The sequence below is a fragment of the Phyllostomus discolor genome, chromosome 10, assembly GCF_004126475.2.
Source record: "Phyllostomus discolor isolate MPI-MPIP mPhyDis1 chromosome 10, mPhyDis1.pri.v3, whole genome shotgun sequence".
Taxonomy (NCBI): domain Eukaryota; kingdom Metazoa; phylum Chordata; class Mammalia; order Chiroptera; family Phyllostomidae; genus Phyllostomus; species Phyllostomus discolor.
The window spans coordinates 21,105,359-21,120,994 of NC_040912.2; the positions used below are offsets into that span (position 1 = coordinate 21,105,359).

The following is a 15,636-nucleotide window of genomic DNA, read 5'->3' on the forward strand; positions in this document are numbered from 1 at the left end:
TTTTACCATTAAATTTATGTTGATGTAAGAAGCTTAATTTGGCTCAGGTGAGAAGTGGTTAAGCAAAGGACCCTGTTTAAGATGTCTATCTTCTAAGCTATTTTATTTTTGCTAGTTATATTTTATTAGATGTGTCAAAGTGCCAGTGGGAAAGAAAACAAACCCAGTTTATATTTTTTTATGATTGACCTACTGGTCACACGTTGAAATTATCTTTGATTAAAGATATTGATGAAGACAACAGTAGTATTAAAATTATTTTGATCTCACTTGTGTTTCAAATTTGCACTGTGTTCATATGTGTGAGCATGCTCACCCGTGGACCTGCAAAGTCAGAAAAGCTTAAACAAACTATGAAGATGGAATGTAAGAATAACATCCACGGAAACTAAAAATATGTTTAGTTTCTGTATCTTAGAGTTGTTGTTGATGCGTTTTATTATCACGTGTGAGGGAAGAACACCTTGAGCTCTGAAGCCGAGGCAGGGCGCCATGTTTGGAAGACAATTGTGCTCTTCCCAAACCTGCGCTCCTCCTGTCTCTCACTTCTTTGATGCCAGTGATATTGAATTGTGTGTAAGGAAAATAAGCCATTGAAAATAGTTTTCTTTGGCCTCTTTAATTTGACACTGCACTGGAAGTTATTCTCTGTCCAATTAATCCATACTGATCTCCAAGCCAGTTCCTCCAGGCAGAACGGATATGTATTGAGGTTACTACATACTTTGTTGTGTTCAACCACATTTTAAAACTATTTGGTTTCCAAATCACTTAAAAAATAGAGACATAGCTAAAAAGGAAACAATTTTTTTTGTTGAACCTCCTGTTGTTTGAATTAAGTAAAGCCTAAGACAGAAAAAGCCCTGTATTTGGATTCTTTTACTAACTTTATTTTCTTATGCTTAGTTATCTAATGTTTCTGATTTTCAGTTTCCCAATCTGAGAAATGGAGTATGTATCCCAGCTTAGTGGAAGGATTAAATGAAACAATAAACATGAAAGCAATATTTCAAAAACATGAACACTCTTATATAGGTATGATATATAATTCTATTAATTTTACTTTAGTCTTGAAATAACTGATGGCCCTTTTAATGTGACTACTATTCTCTTATTATATTTTTAACTAAGTCAAAGCTTAATAATCTCTCCAACAAAGATTTTTCTTTGTCCTATGACAATTTGGATTAAATTGTCAATTTAAAATGATTCCATTTTAGGAAATATGAAGACAAGAGATATCTCAATACTTTAGAATAATAGGTTTTTTAAAAATTCTTTGATATTAGGTTGAACTTAACAAGTGCCCTGAAGGCAAATGCATCCTTTAAACTAATTATCTGTACTGTGTATTCTATTTAATATTAAAATGATACTGATTAAATAAAATCAATCACATTCCTCTGTAGTCACACCTCACATATGATTAAATACAAATATACAGTTCCTGTATTAATTCTAATTAAAAATATATTACATTTAGAATTATACACTCATGATAATTTTAAAGAAACTAAAACATTTACACTTCTCATCCTGATATTTAAAAATTATATATAGGAGAATAAAAATGAAGTAATATAATATTTGAATTTGTTTTCCAACAAGTTGCTTCTTTTTGATTTACACATATATCACGGTTTACTTATTGTGACTCAGAGATAAGATAATGCTAGGCATGGTAATTTAATATACACGTGTTGCCTGTACATCTTAATTGTAAGTGAGCTCAAATATAGTTTCATCACCCTTATTCTTGGAGTGAATTTGTAGTGGTGCTGTCAGATGTCTGAGTGTTGCTAGAAAAAAATTCTCAATGCTGGTGGCTTTCTGTCTTACATATTTATGACTTCTAGCCCAGCTGAAGGCTCAGTTTTGTTTGATCCTGTTTTTCATCCTTAGTCAACTGCTTTCCCATCCTCAGAGATGTAGTGACAAATTCTCAACTATTTCCTTACTTTCTTCATCTCACTTTCTCTCTACCAACCTCGTTTGCTCTCAGTAGATAACCCATGTGCCCTCTACTCTGAGAAGGAGGAAGCCTGCTAACATGAATATCTATACATTGCAATTCCCTACACAAGTGCTAACAGAGTGCCTGCTAGGGTTCAATTTCATCCTATAGTGTGTTGGGAGGGGGGGGATGCCTTAAAATGGGATTTTTATTATCCAACAAGGCATAGTCTTTGCTTTTTGTGGCATTGGGTTGCATGAATACTATAAATCCCTAAACTATATTCATCAATTGTTTATATATATATGCATATATATCTATATATATGAATATATGTGTGCTTATATATGCATATTTAAAATAATATATACATAATATGCATTTTATTCAGTTGAATCTTTTGAAAGGCAAATTGCAGGTAGTATGACACTAAATCTCCAAATATTCCACCAGGCATTTTCTGAGATTAAAGAAAAATTTCTATGCTGTTACAATATTAATATCACACTGTAGAATAGCAATAGTGATTCCTGTTTATATTCTAATGCCCACAATTATCTTTAAAATGTCTTTGATGGTTTTATGGAGGGATTGTTGTAGAGGTAGTATGGATAAAATCTATTTGAAATTTTTTAAAAATTATTTTATTGCTGTTTAACTATACTTGTCTGCATTTACCCCCTATCACTCCCCCCTACCCCAGCCAAACCCACCCCCCTTCCTTGTTTCTACCTCTCTGGGTTTTGTCCATGTGTCCTTTGTAGCTGTTCCTGAAAACCCTTCCTGCCTTCCCCCTGTTACCCCCTTCCACCTCTCCTCTGGTTACTGTCAGATTGTTCTTAATTTCAATGTCTCTGGTTATATTTTGCTTACTCTTTTCTTTTGTTGACCAGGTTCCAGTTAAAGGTAAGATTGCAGTTGGTTGTTATTCTGAACCTTGGACAACTATAATCTTTTTACTTGGCTTTTCATTGACTTGTTCTGTGCAGACTTAATGTGTAGTTAACATAAACTCTTTCTGAGGTAGAAGGGATCTGTGGCTCATGCTCTAGAGGTCGCCTGATGGGTGTCTCAGTTTGGTTTCTTGGAAGTCTCTGGGTATCCCTGGGACCATGACATTAGATACATAAAGAATCATAGTATAAGTCACTTAACTCTGGATTTGAGGAAGAATAAACATTTATATATTATAATAGAGATGGAAGTACATATTAATGTCTTAAAAGTGTTTATTCAGATCTAAGCTTCAACCAAAAGCTGAGAAAGATGAAGAATAGTAGGCTGACAAGAAGCTTCCCCACCACCCATTGCCTGAAGGGTTATGTAGACGGACTTGGACTGAAGTATATTCAGTCAAGAATATACTGAAATCTGAAAACTTTCAATGAGTGTTCTTCCAAATCTTTTGTCCATTCACCTGAGAAACAACTATTTCCACAGGGTTCTCCTGTAAATGGGATGGTAAAATCAAGGTTATTTTAACAGACTTCATTATTTCTTTTGACTAAAAATCTGCATCTGCCATTTATTTTTACTTATAAAAACATCTTCCAAACAAAGATGTATTCCCGGACACCTTCATTTTCTCTGGGGCCATCTTAGACTCCTTCTCCTTGTGTTCCACCTTTGGGTGTGTTGGATCCTTCTAATCCATCTCTATGTGGAGCATCTGTGAAGCCGTGTGGGGCCTCATTTACCTCAGAAGTAGCTATTTACTCTGTTCGTTCTTGCTGTCTTCCCAAAGTTCTTTCTGGTAGACCTGTGTTCTCAGATGTCTCAGACCCATCTTGGGGATCCACCCAGAGTGCTCCTCACAAAGCTTGGTCCTGGGGAGGACACTGGAATATATTCCCCTCTCCTTTCTTTTTAATGACACACAAATATCTAACAATTGCTAGCTACTTATCCAATTTTCTTCCTTTCCTTCCTTCCGCCCCACTTTAGGAAACTTTTATGTGGCATTATGAGCATTGAAAATTCTTACAAATTTGTTAGAAGTCTCACAGGACACAGGATTGGGGCATTACCTTTCCAATGTGACTCAGAAAAGGAGGAGTGGTGGGTCATTGAAGATACAGTCTCATGAAATCTAGCTTCAGTATATTTAACCTCATTTAAAACAAAATTACTTTCAAGTAAAATCTTGCTTCTTATTTAATTATATTTTTGTTTTTTACTAATATTAATACTTCTTTCATTTTTAGAGAATGACAAAATAAAATCATCCCCATAAGCTATATCTACATTAAACAGACATTGAGTATTGTTAGGAAGGAGTGAAAGTTGTATTGAAAAGTGGGAAAGTGGGCTGGGTAAACAGGTGACTTCAAAAGTTAGTAAGAATTATTTACAAAAGATAATGGAACTTGGAGATGAGTTTGTATTTCAAAATATAAATGTAATATGTCAGTGTTGCTGTAGAGGAGTTTGTGAAGCTGGCTGGAGGTGTCATTCAGTGTGTTTTGGGTGGATGAACTGTAGTTTGAATTAGCCGTTCCACAACCTAGCCAACTCTGCATTAGAGCATTCCCTATTTTTGTGGAAAGATATTTATTCAATGAGTGAATGTAAGGAAAAAACTATGACAGGAAAATGCATTTGATGTTTATTCATTTATTTCACAAGAGAATAGTGATATAAGAACCTTCACTGATATTTGTTTTCAGTTTGACCTTTTTTTTTCAGCTTTAATATGAACTTCTCTTTTTCAACAGACTCTGCCCACTTCAGGAGGTTCAGTCCCTGAGGTGCGTAAGCAAAAAGGGTTTTCACAATTGCAATCATAGATCATTATACATCTTGTGTTGTTATAAAGAACACATTGGGTTGTCTTAGTAACCATTAACATTAATTTGTATATTTCATTTTTTCTCATGTCCTTAGGGATCTTTAGATTTTCATGATGGGATAGACTTGAAGCATTTCCAACCTACATTTGTGACAAACATTAGAAAAACAAGAAGTCATGTGAAACAAAGCATATAGAGCTAAATAAAAGTCACTTTGCAAAGAGTTTTGACCAAGACCAGCATACAAGGATAGCATCATTTCCACTTGTCAAGTTAAAATATAAATACATTAAACCTAAAACAGATCCTCTGAGCCATTAAAATATAGCTTTCACTGATAGTGTGTTGAGAAAGTCTTGCTCCTTTTCAAGTGTCCATCACTATAAAAAAAACAGTACACCAGCATTAATTAATCATTTAGCATATGGCATCATATAGAAGGTCATGCTAATCAAATACAGTCACAGGTTAAATGGCTTGTCTTGAAAATAAATGTAGGCATTGTCATATTTTTCTTTTTTTGAAATATTGAGAGAGAGATAGTGAGAAACATTGATTTGCTGTTTCACTTATTTATGTATTCTCTGGATAATTCTTGCATGTACCCTAGTTGAGGATCGAACCCACACCCTTGGCACACTGGGAAGATGCTCTAACCAACTGAGCCACCCAGGGAGGGCTGTACATTTAATTTCAGTGAAGTATTAGCTTTACCATGCATTAATGAAGCAAAGCCTCCACATTATTCTGTGACAAAATTCAATTGTTACTGTCTCTAAAGGATTATGCTCAAGTGGCATCATTTCCTTACAGTGATAATTTGAATCTGCTTCTTATGAAAATTATTATTAATAATATGTGAATAACCATGTAAGTATGAATTTATTTAGAGGATAAGATAATTGCACAAAAAAGGTGATTCCCATTCAGGGCACACACTTGGGTTGCTGGCCAGGTCCCCAGTTGGGGGTCTACGAGAGGCAACCAATCCATGTTTCTTTCCCTCTCTTCCTCCCTCCCTTTTCCTCTCTCTGAAAATAAATAAATAAAATCTTAAAAAATTATTGCTATCCCCTGACATCATTGTACCAGTTTACTTCAACTGTATTTTTCCAGAATTTTCCTTCAGCCCATGTATAGCAATATAAATGAGTGTGTGAATATACACGCACACAGACATGTGGGCAGAGAGAGAGACAGACCCCAGTGATCTGCCCTCAGGAACAGTTGATTGTTGGCTAACTGAAAATGTGGCTAAAGCGTATAAGGAAACTTACAGAAAGATATATGCATACCTTAAACATTATACTCATAATATGTAAATGTATATTATATATACACTACTTTTGACAGTATAAAGGCCTTTTCTATGAGGACATAGCTACTATTTGGAAATGGCATATAGTTGGGGTTTTTTGGTATTTATCACCATTTTCTCACCCATAAATTTCAATTATCAATTGTTTTAAAATAAAACAAAAACATTCCTATTTGGTCTAAGGGTATTCGTATACTAATGAAAGCAATTGTTTCCAATTCCTTTCAGCGTTTTTTTTTTTTTTAAGATTTTAATTGATCTTTTAGAGAGACGGAAAGGGAGGGAAAGAGGGAGAGAAATATTGATGATATGCCAGAGATACTTGGATGGGTTGCCTCTTGCAAGCCCCCAAATGGGGACCTGGCACACAGCCCAGGCATGCACCCTGACTGGAAATTGAACCCGTAACCCTTCAGTTCGCAGGCCAGTGCTCAATCCACTGAGCCACACCAGCCAGGACCCATTCAGTTGTTTTAAAGTATAACCAAAACTCAAGGATATCTGTGGAGCAATTTGTATTTCAAAACCCTTAATTTTTATTACTAATTATCCATGCTTTTATAGTCAATTGTGTCCAAACCCAACTTGACTGGTCCTCCCACACACACACATGCACACTCATGTGCCTGGTATTAGTCTCTCTTTCTTAAGCATGCAAGTGATGTAGAGAAATAACTCATTTTTATACATAATCCAATGGCAGGAGTAATAATTAACTTACCTGGTTACAAAAGCAAGATAAATTCTACTTGGAACTGGCATAAACAGATTGGGTACTACACAGAAATTACCAGGTTGGTTGTTAAACATAACATATGGAAAGAAGTGATGAATGTGCATGGACAAGAAAGCTGCCTCCTTGCTTTTGACCTTAGGCTTCCTGTGGCATCAGTTAGTACGGTTTTACAAAGGGAATGGAGCAGGAATGAAGTTCAGGCACATACACACACACACAACTTTATAAGGGCAGTACCATTTGCCAGTAAGCAGCCCAAGTTAAAGGATTTTCTCATGGGCCTTCAGGGTACCCATATTTAACCCCTTAAAAATTTACATTTGCTTTAATGTATAGTATACTATTTTAGCTTTATTTTTATTGTTGACACCATTACAGATGTCCTCATTTTCCTCCCTCTACCCACCTCCACTCCCCACCCCCCACTCCATTTCCCTCTGGCCATCAACCACACTGTTGTCTGCGTCTGTTGATTATGCATGTATGCTCTTTCAGCACCTTACTTGTTTTAAACTTCATGGTAAACTACAACAGTTTTTTTTTATTTTAAAAATTACTGCATTTACTGCTGATTTTATGCCAGTATTTCACATGTTTTCAATTTATCATCATATGAACCTTTCATTTTATAGATGAGTTCAACGGTGAGTTAGAGGTAGTAGATTACTTGCCCAAAGATTTAGAGTCTTTGCCATTTTTGAAATGAATGAGTTTCTCTGGGCAGAGAAATGGTCAAATCCCACAGTAAGGTCACACTTATCAAAGATATAGCTTTGCGGCTGTCCATAAATTGGTTTTTCAGAGCTGGTAACCCTCATAAGTCCCAATAATATGGTGACACTTTTGCTGCAGGGAGATTTTTATATTAAGAATATCCAAGTGTTACCTTGGCTTAAAATTCTCGAGTTTCTGGGAAATTCTTGTGGCCTAGCCCTAGGGGCCAAAAGGACTATGTCTTCATTCAGGCAATTGGTGAAATAGCAGAGAAAGCAAGTGGCAGGATTCCTTTGAAAGATGCTGTTGGCGGTGGAGCATCCCCCTCCCCTTCTTTGTGGCTTTGTACCAATGGCGGTGCTTTGCTGCTGCCTGTATCTCATGCTGAGATTGGACAAAAAGAAGAAAACCCTGTGCTTGAGGTAATCATCACTTGCTGCTTGTAGTTTGTGAATGATCGATAACAGCAGGCTTAAGATTTGTGGTAAACATACCTTTTGTGAAAGCAGTTGTCAGCCACATACAAATACTAAAACATCTGAGAATCAGCATGATACAGAAAAATATTTTTTAGAGCACATATTTAAAGTGAGGTCTTTTTATTTCATTTATTTCATCTTTCTGTGTTCTGTGAATGGTCTGTTCAGCTTTTCTTCTGTGTTCATTATGGTGATTATTCTTTGGAATTGTAATACAATATATTCCCTAGTTAAAATCTGTTTGCTACTTGTGGAGTCCAAGGATCACCAAACATTGAATTCTATGTTTAAAATGTCTGTCTAGCAAACACAAATGATTGATATTTGAAAATGCTTAAATATCAATAACTGTGTTTTATATTTTGTAGTTATATGTTCTATATTCTTTCATGGTTTTCTTAGAGTAGCTCTTTTCAGTGTTTGAATAATTTCTATTGATTAAAGCAATAATTTTCCAACTCTTTTTATATCTGGGGTAATTTACCTGGTACAACAAAATTTTCTTAATTATAACAAATTTATTTTGTGATTTAGGGCCCAAACCAAAAAAACAAAATACTGAAGGTGAAGTTTTTCATATACTCACCAACTTTATTTCATTTTTGAACTTTTAATACAAGCCATGGGTTTTCATACTGAGCTTGTTCTTCAAACAGATGTTACTGTAACTAGTGCCATATTTGTAAGTATAAAGACACTTTTCATAAAGGTAATATTAATGAATGCCCCCCTATGGTAGAACCAATTAATTTTATATTATTCCTAATAAGTTTCATTTATTGAGCACATACTCTAATACAGGCACAGTGTTTGGAGTTCATACATTTTCTATTAAACTTGAAATACTTAGAGAAATAGGTATTAATTACTACCTTCATTTTGAGAAAGGATAAGCTCTCTGAGGTTACATAATCTTTAAGTAGCAGAGATGGGATTCATCTCAGGCTCTTTTATTCCAAGTCTCACCCTGTAATTCATTCTTTCTAAGCATCATACTCAACTTTTATGGACAAAATTATAATTTGTAATCTTATAAAGCATGATCAATCTTTTAAAATGTTGATATTTTTATCAGAAATTATGTTTATCTGTAAATACATCATTTTCCAAAGAATTTGAATTTCAGAAATCCTACGGTACCATTGGTTCTTAGTCATATATACAAATATATATGTATATTTTATATATGTGTATATAATATATACCCATTTTCAGCCATACCTATATATGTATGTATATATATGCATATATATATATATATATATATATATATATATATATATTTTACTTTTTGCACCTGAAACTGCAAAGTAGTTGGACTGTCCTGATTAACATTTATTTTTGTTCAAGAAGTTTTCTGATTCATCTGTCCCTGATATATTTTTAATACGGTTTTACTTTGAAGTTTACTTAAAAATATTTTCCAAGATTACAGGAAGTTAAATTTTCCTCTAAAAAGACACACACAGAAATTAAGAAATAAATATCTGAGTAAGTAAGTGATGAGAAAGTGGCACTGGAGCATTTAAGCACACGTGAAAAACACTGCTAATTGATCAGGGCAATTGTTCATACCCGGCCTAGACAAGGTCAAAACTATTTCTCAAAATAATGCTTTAGACACTTCCTTTTTTGTTTTTATAATGTTAAAACTCATCTATTTCTCTATCCTTTCTCTTATGAAGCTTTGATTAAAGTAGAGGAAGACCAGTATTGAACAAATTAAACAGACATTTGAGGTGGTATTAAATTACAGACTCACAAAAGAAGGATGCAGTGAATAGAGAAGCAGTTCTGACATTTGACCAGAAACGTGAAGTAAGTGAGGAGCAAGCCCAAGGGATATACAAATAGGAGCTTTCCAGTAGAGTGCAGAGTGACTGTAAGAGCCTGAATGAAGAACATAATGTGATTATGGCACAATGAGGAGGTGGGTGCAGCTGGAGGGGAGCGAAGGGAGGAGTGTGGCTGTTGTACAAGAACTGAGTGTAGGGAGCCAAAGTTGGGATCAAAAGGACCCATTCAGTCACAGCTATATTATTCAGTCAGATAACATTATGGTGGTTCATATAATATAATGATGGAGGTGGGGAGTTATTGTCTAGAATGCAATTTATTTTCAAGGGGGCTAGGCTGAAAATTAAAATAGTTTTGGGATTCATGTACATTTTAGATACTCATGTGGACAGCTAGAAAGGGCATTTGACTATAGGTATCAACGCTCAAGGGAGCAGTCCAAACAGGAAATATTTAGAGTTCTTTATCCTAGAATTGAAATTGAAAGCCTTGAATTAAATGAAGTCACTTAGGGTGTGAGTGTAGCTGGTAAAGATGAGAGGGCCATGGCAGAAGTCAAGTGTTAAAGGCCAGGAAGCTGAAGGAGGAACCAACAAAAGAGACCACAAGGGCACGGTTGGTGAAATAAGAAGAGGGCTAAGAGAAAGCTATGTCCTGGATGCCCAGGGTGGTGAGCTTTCAAGAAGGGAGGAGACATTAGTTATGTCCAGTGCCGCTTGAAAGTTCAGATGGGGAAGACTGAGCAACAGGTGTGATGGTGAGGTCATTGGTGATTTTAATACATCACAAATGTATTAAATGTATTTGATTTGTGAATTAATGATGATAACATTTATCAGGTTGAGTTGAAGAGAGAGAGAAGAGGACATAGAAACAGGGAGCAGACAACTATAACAAACTTCGTGTATTAAGGGGAACAAAGGGATTGGCTGGGATGGAATGTGAGGTTCAAGGTTCATGTCATCCGTAGCTTTATAGTAGCTTAAAGCTCCATCAGGTACTCATTTTTAATATTGCCTATTATGTACGCATTATTTTTTAGGACTCAGTACCAAATATTTAATTTGTAATCCTGTATTATTTATCTTGACCATTTTTATGAAAAAATTAGCTTCAGTGATTCTTAATAACTTTTGATAGAGTCAAGTTAGAGTCATAAGTTTTGACTCTATCAAAAGTTAGAGTCATAATTTGGACCCTAAGGATAATATAAGTTGGTTTTCTTTCATACCATTTTTCAATGGATGGTTTGATTATGCATCTCTCATATATATATATATATATATATATATATATATATATATATATATATATATATATACACACACACACATGGTTATATATATATATAACCAGTTGAAAGCAACAGCTTTCATATTATGCATGAAGAATTTGGGCCCAAATTAGCCATAAGACTCTTCTGTATGGTGACCTGTTCAATAAAACAGTTCAACATTTTTATAAAAGAGTTTTGGGGGGTCTTTTTCCTTACAGGAAAGACAAGCAACAGTGAAAAAGGAAAAGGGTGGCTCCCAGCAGCCGAACAAAGGGACTGACAAGAACAAAATGCAGAGAGCCAACTCAGTTACTGTGGATGGGCAAGGTCTGCAGGTATGATTTTTTAAAAATGTAAATTTTAGTAGTTTTCCTATTTGTTACTCCCGTGCTCTTAGAGGGGGTGTATGCCAAGGTGTCAACACATTCATTTAATGTGAAGATTAGCTCAGCAGATTACTTTGGAAAAATCCTTATTACTTTATGAAGACATTAGTATTGCAGTTGATTGACAGAGTGGCATTCTGGTTAGATGGACCATTTATGAAGCTACATTTGCTTAAATTCAAATTGGAAAGGGGTCTGCCAATCCTAAGATTTTAAAATTATTGTTACTTATTACTAAATGCACATTTATTATTTATATATGTATTTTTTGTCCATCAGTATATGTTCTCCATATTAGTGTGTCCATTTGGAGAGTCATTTTCATGGCAAAATATGTCTTTGGGAAGAATAAAATGAGCTCTACTTATCTGGATACTTTTGTTTCTAAATAAATAATAAAAATAATGAACTTATTATCATATTTATTTTCCAAAGTTTTAAGTCAAAATTGAAATCTCAAAAATATTTCTAATGTAAGTAAAAATAGGTAACTCAGTATCATGTTTTTAGTACTTTAAAAACTTTTAAGTTACCCTCAGGGTCTCTGACATCAGAAATAAGGTACTAAGGTATCTTTCCATCCATTTTTTAGAATATTCTGTAGGTTGAATTAAATATATTTTATTTTACCTGTTTCTCACTCCAATATGAAAACAAGCAGTGAAGGCTTACTCTATGAAATTGTGAACTTATTTTTTTGTTTTCCTAACCATACATTTCTCTCCACTGATTTCTGATTCGTCTCCTTAAGAATATGCTCCGAGTTTCATGTTCTCCAGGCAAACTTTCCAACCATCTACCACACAGAGAGATATGTCACACACTTGCATTCAATGGGCACTACATTGTATCTTTCTGTTGTTTCATTTATTATTTATCTGTGATACTATGGAGTGGAGTATATCTTTCATAGGGCATCATTTGAAAGCACAGTTTAGAGCACACAGTAGTTGCCTAAATGCTAGTTTCTTTATTATTTTAAATATCTCATTGAAAATTTACTAATTTAAAAATATTGATATCCAGGTTATTGCTTTGTTTTGATCTAATAAAACACATTGTAAATGGAAAATCAATAATGAATTTATAAATGCAAATAAAAAAGGAAATTCTGAATGATAAAATTACTACATTGGATAGGGAGTATAAAAGTTAATTATCGTAAGAGGAAAATAGGATGTACACTTTGTGGAAGTCATCTGTGTGTTTAGAAATTTCATTTAAAGTCCCACATATAACATCTATTCAAAATTTGATAGCAAATACAATGTAATTAATTGATCCTATAAAAATTACAGTGAAAAAAGCAATATTTGTACATTTAGTATGTCAATTCAAAATATTTATTAATTTGTATCTTGTCTCACTCTGAGTTCTTGCAATAAAAATAGTGGCAGGGAAACCAAATTTTAAAATTTAAGTATGTTTCACACTTGAGTAGGCACTTCTCAGTGTAAAAGGGAAACATGCATTGTTTGTTAGATAGTTTCTGCTAGGCACTATAATACTATTTTATGCATATTAAGTGAATTTGTCCTATAAACATATGAGATAAATATTAGTTCTTATCTTCCATATTCATATGGTAAATATCACCCTTATTCTTCACTATGTTCAAGGTAGCATATTGCTATTCAAAAGTGAACTTATCTTCAGGGCCTTGCAGTCAGTCATGGGCAAAGCTAAGGTCTGAATGAGGATCATCTGACTCAGGTTCTGTGTTTTACCTTCAAGGTGAACTACCTCCTTGGTTAGGAAATTTTAACAGATATATAAATGCTAAATTTCTGATCACCTTTTTATTTTATTTACTTTTATATTGTTGCACATTTAAAAACAAAAATCATGTATGTACTAGAATTATAATTTTTTTCCTCTCAGTTACTTAAGGTTTGAATAATCAGAACTCACTTTACTCAGACTTTACAGCAAAATTAAATGTGCATGCATAATATTTTAAACTGTGTCAGTATGTAAGTTGAATTTTCCTTTTTGTTAAAAAAATAAGAATATTCCACCTTATTCCAACTAAATCAATGGTTAACCTTTATGTGGATGCGTTTCATCTCTCCTCCCCCCAGTCAGTAACTTTCATGCTTTGTGTGGTGCATGAAAGTGTCAGGGAAAGTTGACAGTAGGCAAAGGACAATCATCAGCCCTTACTAAACAGTGGTGAATAAATATCACTTCGTGCAATCATCATCATTGTAACTCTTTGAACTTTAAATATTTGGTATATAATCCTCTAAAGTAGTTTGTTTCACCTCAGCAGAATGGAATGAAATATGATACACATAGGTGTTCACAGAATTTTGGAGGAAATATTTAAAAAGGTGAAAGATTAAATTCTTGCTTATCTTTTTCATGCAAAATGAAAAAATAACTAATTTTTGTTGTGGTAATGGAGTTAAAATAATACAATGTTTTTTTTTAATCAGAAAGGTATAAAGAGCTGCCAGAAAATTAATTTTTTGGAGCATTAAAAGTATATATCATAAAAAAGCATTGAGTTGCTTCCCAGTTTGCATATAACTCAGTGACAGAAGAGATCTCCACTGCTTACAGGAGACTATTAATCATAGTTAAGCACATTCATCTTACTTCTTTCCAGCTAACCAGCATAATGATCAGGATTATTATTTCTAATTAGAGGAAGTAATAGATCATGTATAACCTTAGGATGAGTCTCATTAATTAACCCGAGTCCTAGGGGACTTCAAATAGAGGTGGTTAGGCACTCTGTCTTTGTCACTGCGCACACCATAGGTTTACACTTAATATATATGATCAAACGTCATTGGAGCTACAATATCTTAGGATGAGGGAGACATAAAAATACAGATGACTATCCACATGTGAACGAATAAATAGAAAATGAGAACAATTGTTTAAAATGTGTTAAACCAAAGTTACTTTGTCTCTAATTATTCTTTGAGAAAACTTTTCCAATGAAAGGACGACTTAAGAAACAAAAAGTCTAGTTGGTAATATCCTTAACACAAGGCAAAGAGGGGTCTTTACACTTAAAAGTAAACCAGTGTTTTCCCATCTCAACTGTTTCTCCCTATCCCTGATCTTTGTCATTTGCAGTATTTCATTCTTACAATCGACAAGATAAACTGCATCATGTATGTACTGTACACAACTGTATGGTGTATGTATAAAAACGAATTCCCTTTCTTTGATCTGTGTGTGTGTGTGTGTGTGTGTGTGTGTGTGTGTGTGTGTCTGTGTGTCCTTCCATCATCATTTGCCCACTTTGGGCTCCTCAAGCCTGTAGATTCTTTCACAATCAGTTCTCCGGTGTCATTTTAACTCCCTCTCTATGTCCAGAATGATTACTCTATATTTTCAGTATTGCAACAAGCTTTAAAGTGAGTTATTGTCTCCATACCTCTAAAGTGCTAGCCTATAAGTGATATGGGAAAACTGAGATGAAGAAGCAGTGTTGGGACAGAGCGTCATGGTTGTCTATAATTTTATGTAAGATGGCCAGATGAGAAGTGAGAAGCCAGCGACACCCCAAAGATGTTTGACTTAGTTGCCAAAAAGACGAAGAAGGATCTGGGTGAAAGAGGTTTGAGGAGAAACTTCTGACATTTGATATCGAAATGAAAATGTCAAGTAAGCAGACAGATGTGTGAATCTACAGTTTAGGGCACCAGACAGATAAGAATTTGGATGTGAAAGGCATTTTAATGAAAATTAAAGCTGTCATTTAAAATGAGATCATTAAGGGAAAGGGTTTATGTAGAGAGGAGAGGTTGAACAGGGATTCAAAATCAGTCTGGCCCTAAAGTCATGTTCTTTAATATTTTCTATAAGAAATTGCCCCTTTATGTGAGTAAGATTTCATCTGATTAGCTCTATTCTCTATAGACAATAATCTGGTATGAACTCTCTCCTTCAGGAATGCCCTTCCCACCTCATTTATAATTATTCTTTGAGATTTTTAAGTACCACACATGCTATGAAATCTTTCTTGAATACTCTATCCTGCTACTAATATTTTCTGGATTATACTGTATTACTCTATCTTAATTTGTCTTAAAAAACTGTTTTGAGAAGCCCAGGGTTCTATAGAGGTGCCTCTAGTCCAGTGGTGGGTGAGACTGAAAACAGGTTCAGGGTGTTTTTTTACAATGTGAACACAGCAACTTGACTTTCATACATTTTATATACTGTTC

The 15,636-nt window shown here is 34.3% G+C and overlaps 1 protein-coding gene across 2 annotated transcripts in view; it reads left to right on the plus strand.

Annotated features, from left to right (window-relative positions):
* Window positions 1-15,636, plus strand: part of DGKB (diacylglycerol kinase beta) — a 601,974-nt gene that overhangs the window by 207,503 nt on the left and 378,835 nt on the right. For both annotated transcript variants that reach the window (XM_028525894.2, XM_036010554.1), the window contains 2 exons: window positions 4,669-4,701; window positions 11,282-11,398. In XM_028525894.2, the coding sequence (XP_028381695.1) occupies window positions 4,669-4,701; window positions 11,282-11,398 (150 nt within the window). The remainder of the gene's footprint in view (window positions 1-4,668; window positions 4,702-11,281; window positions 11,399-15,636) is intronic.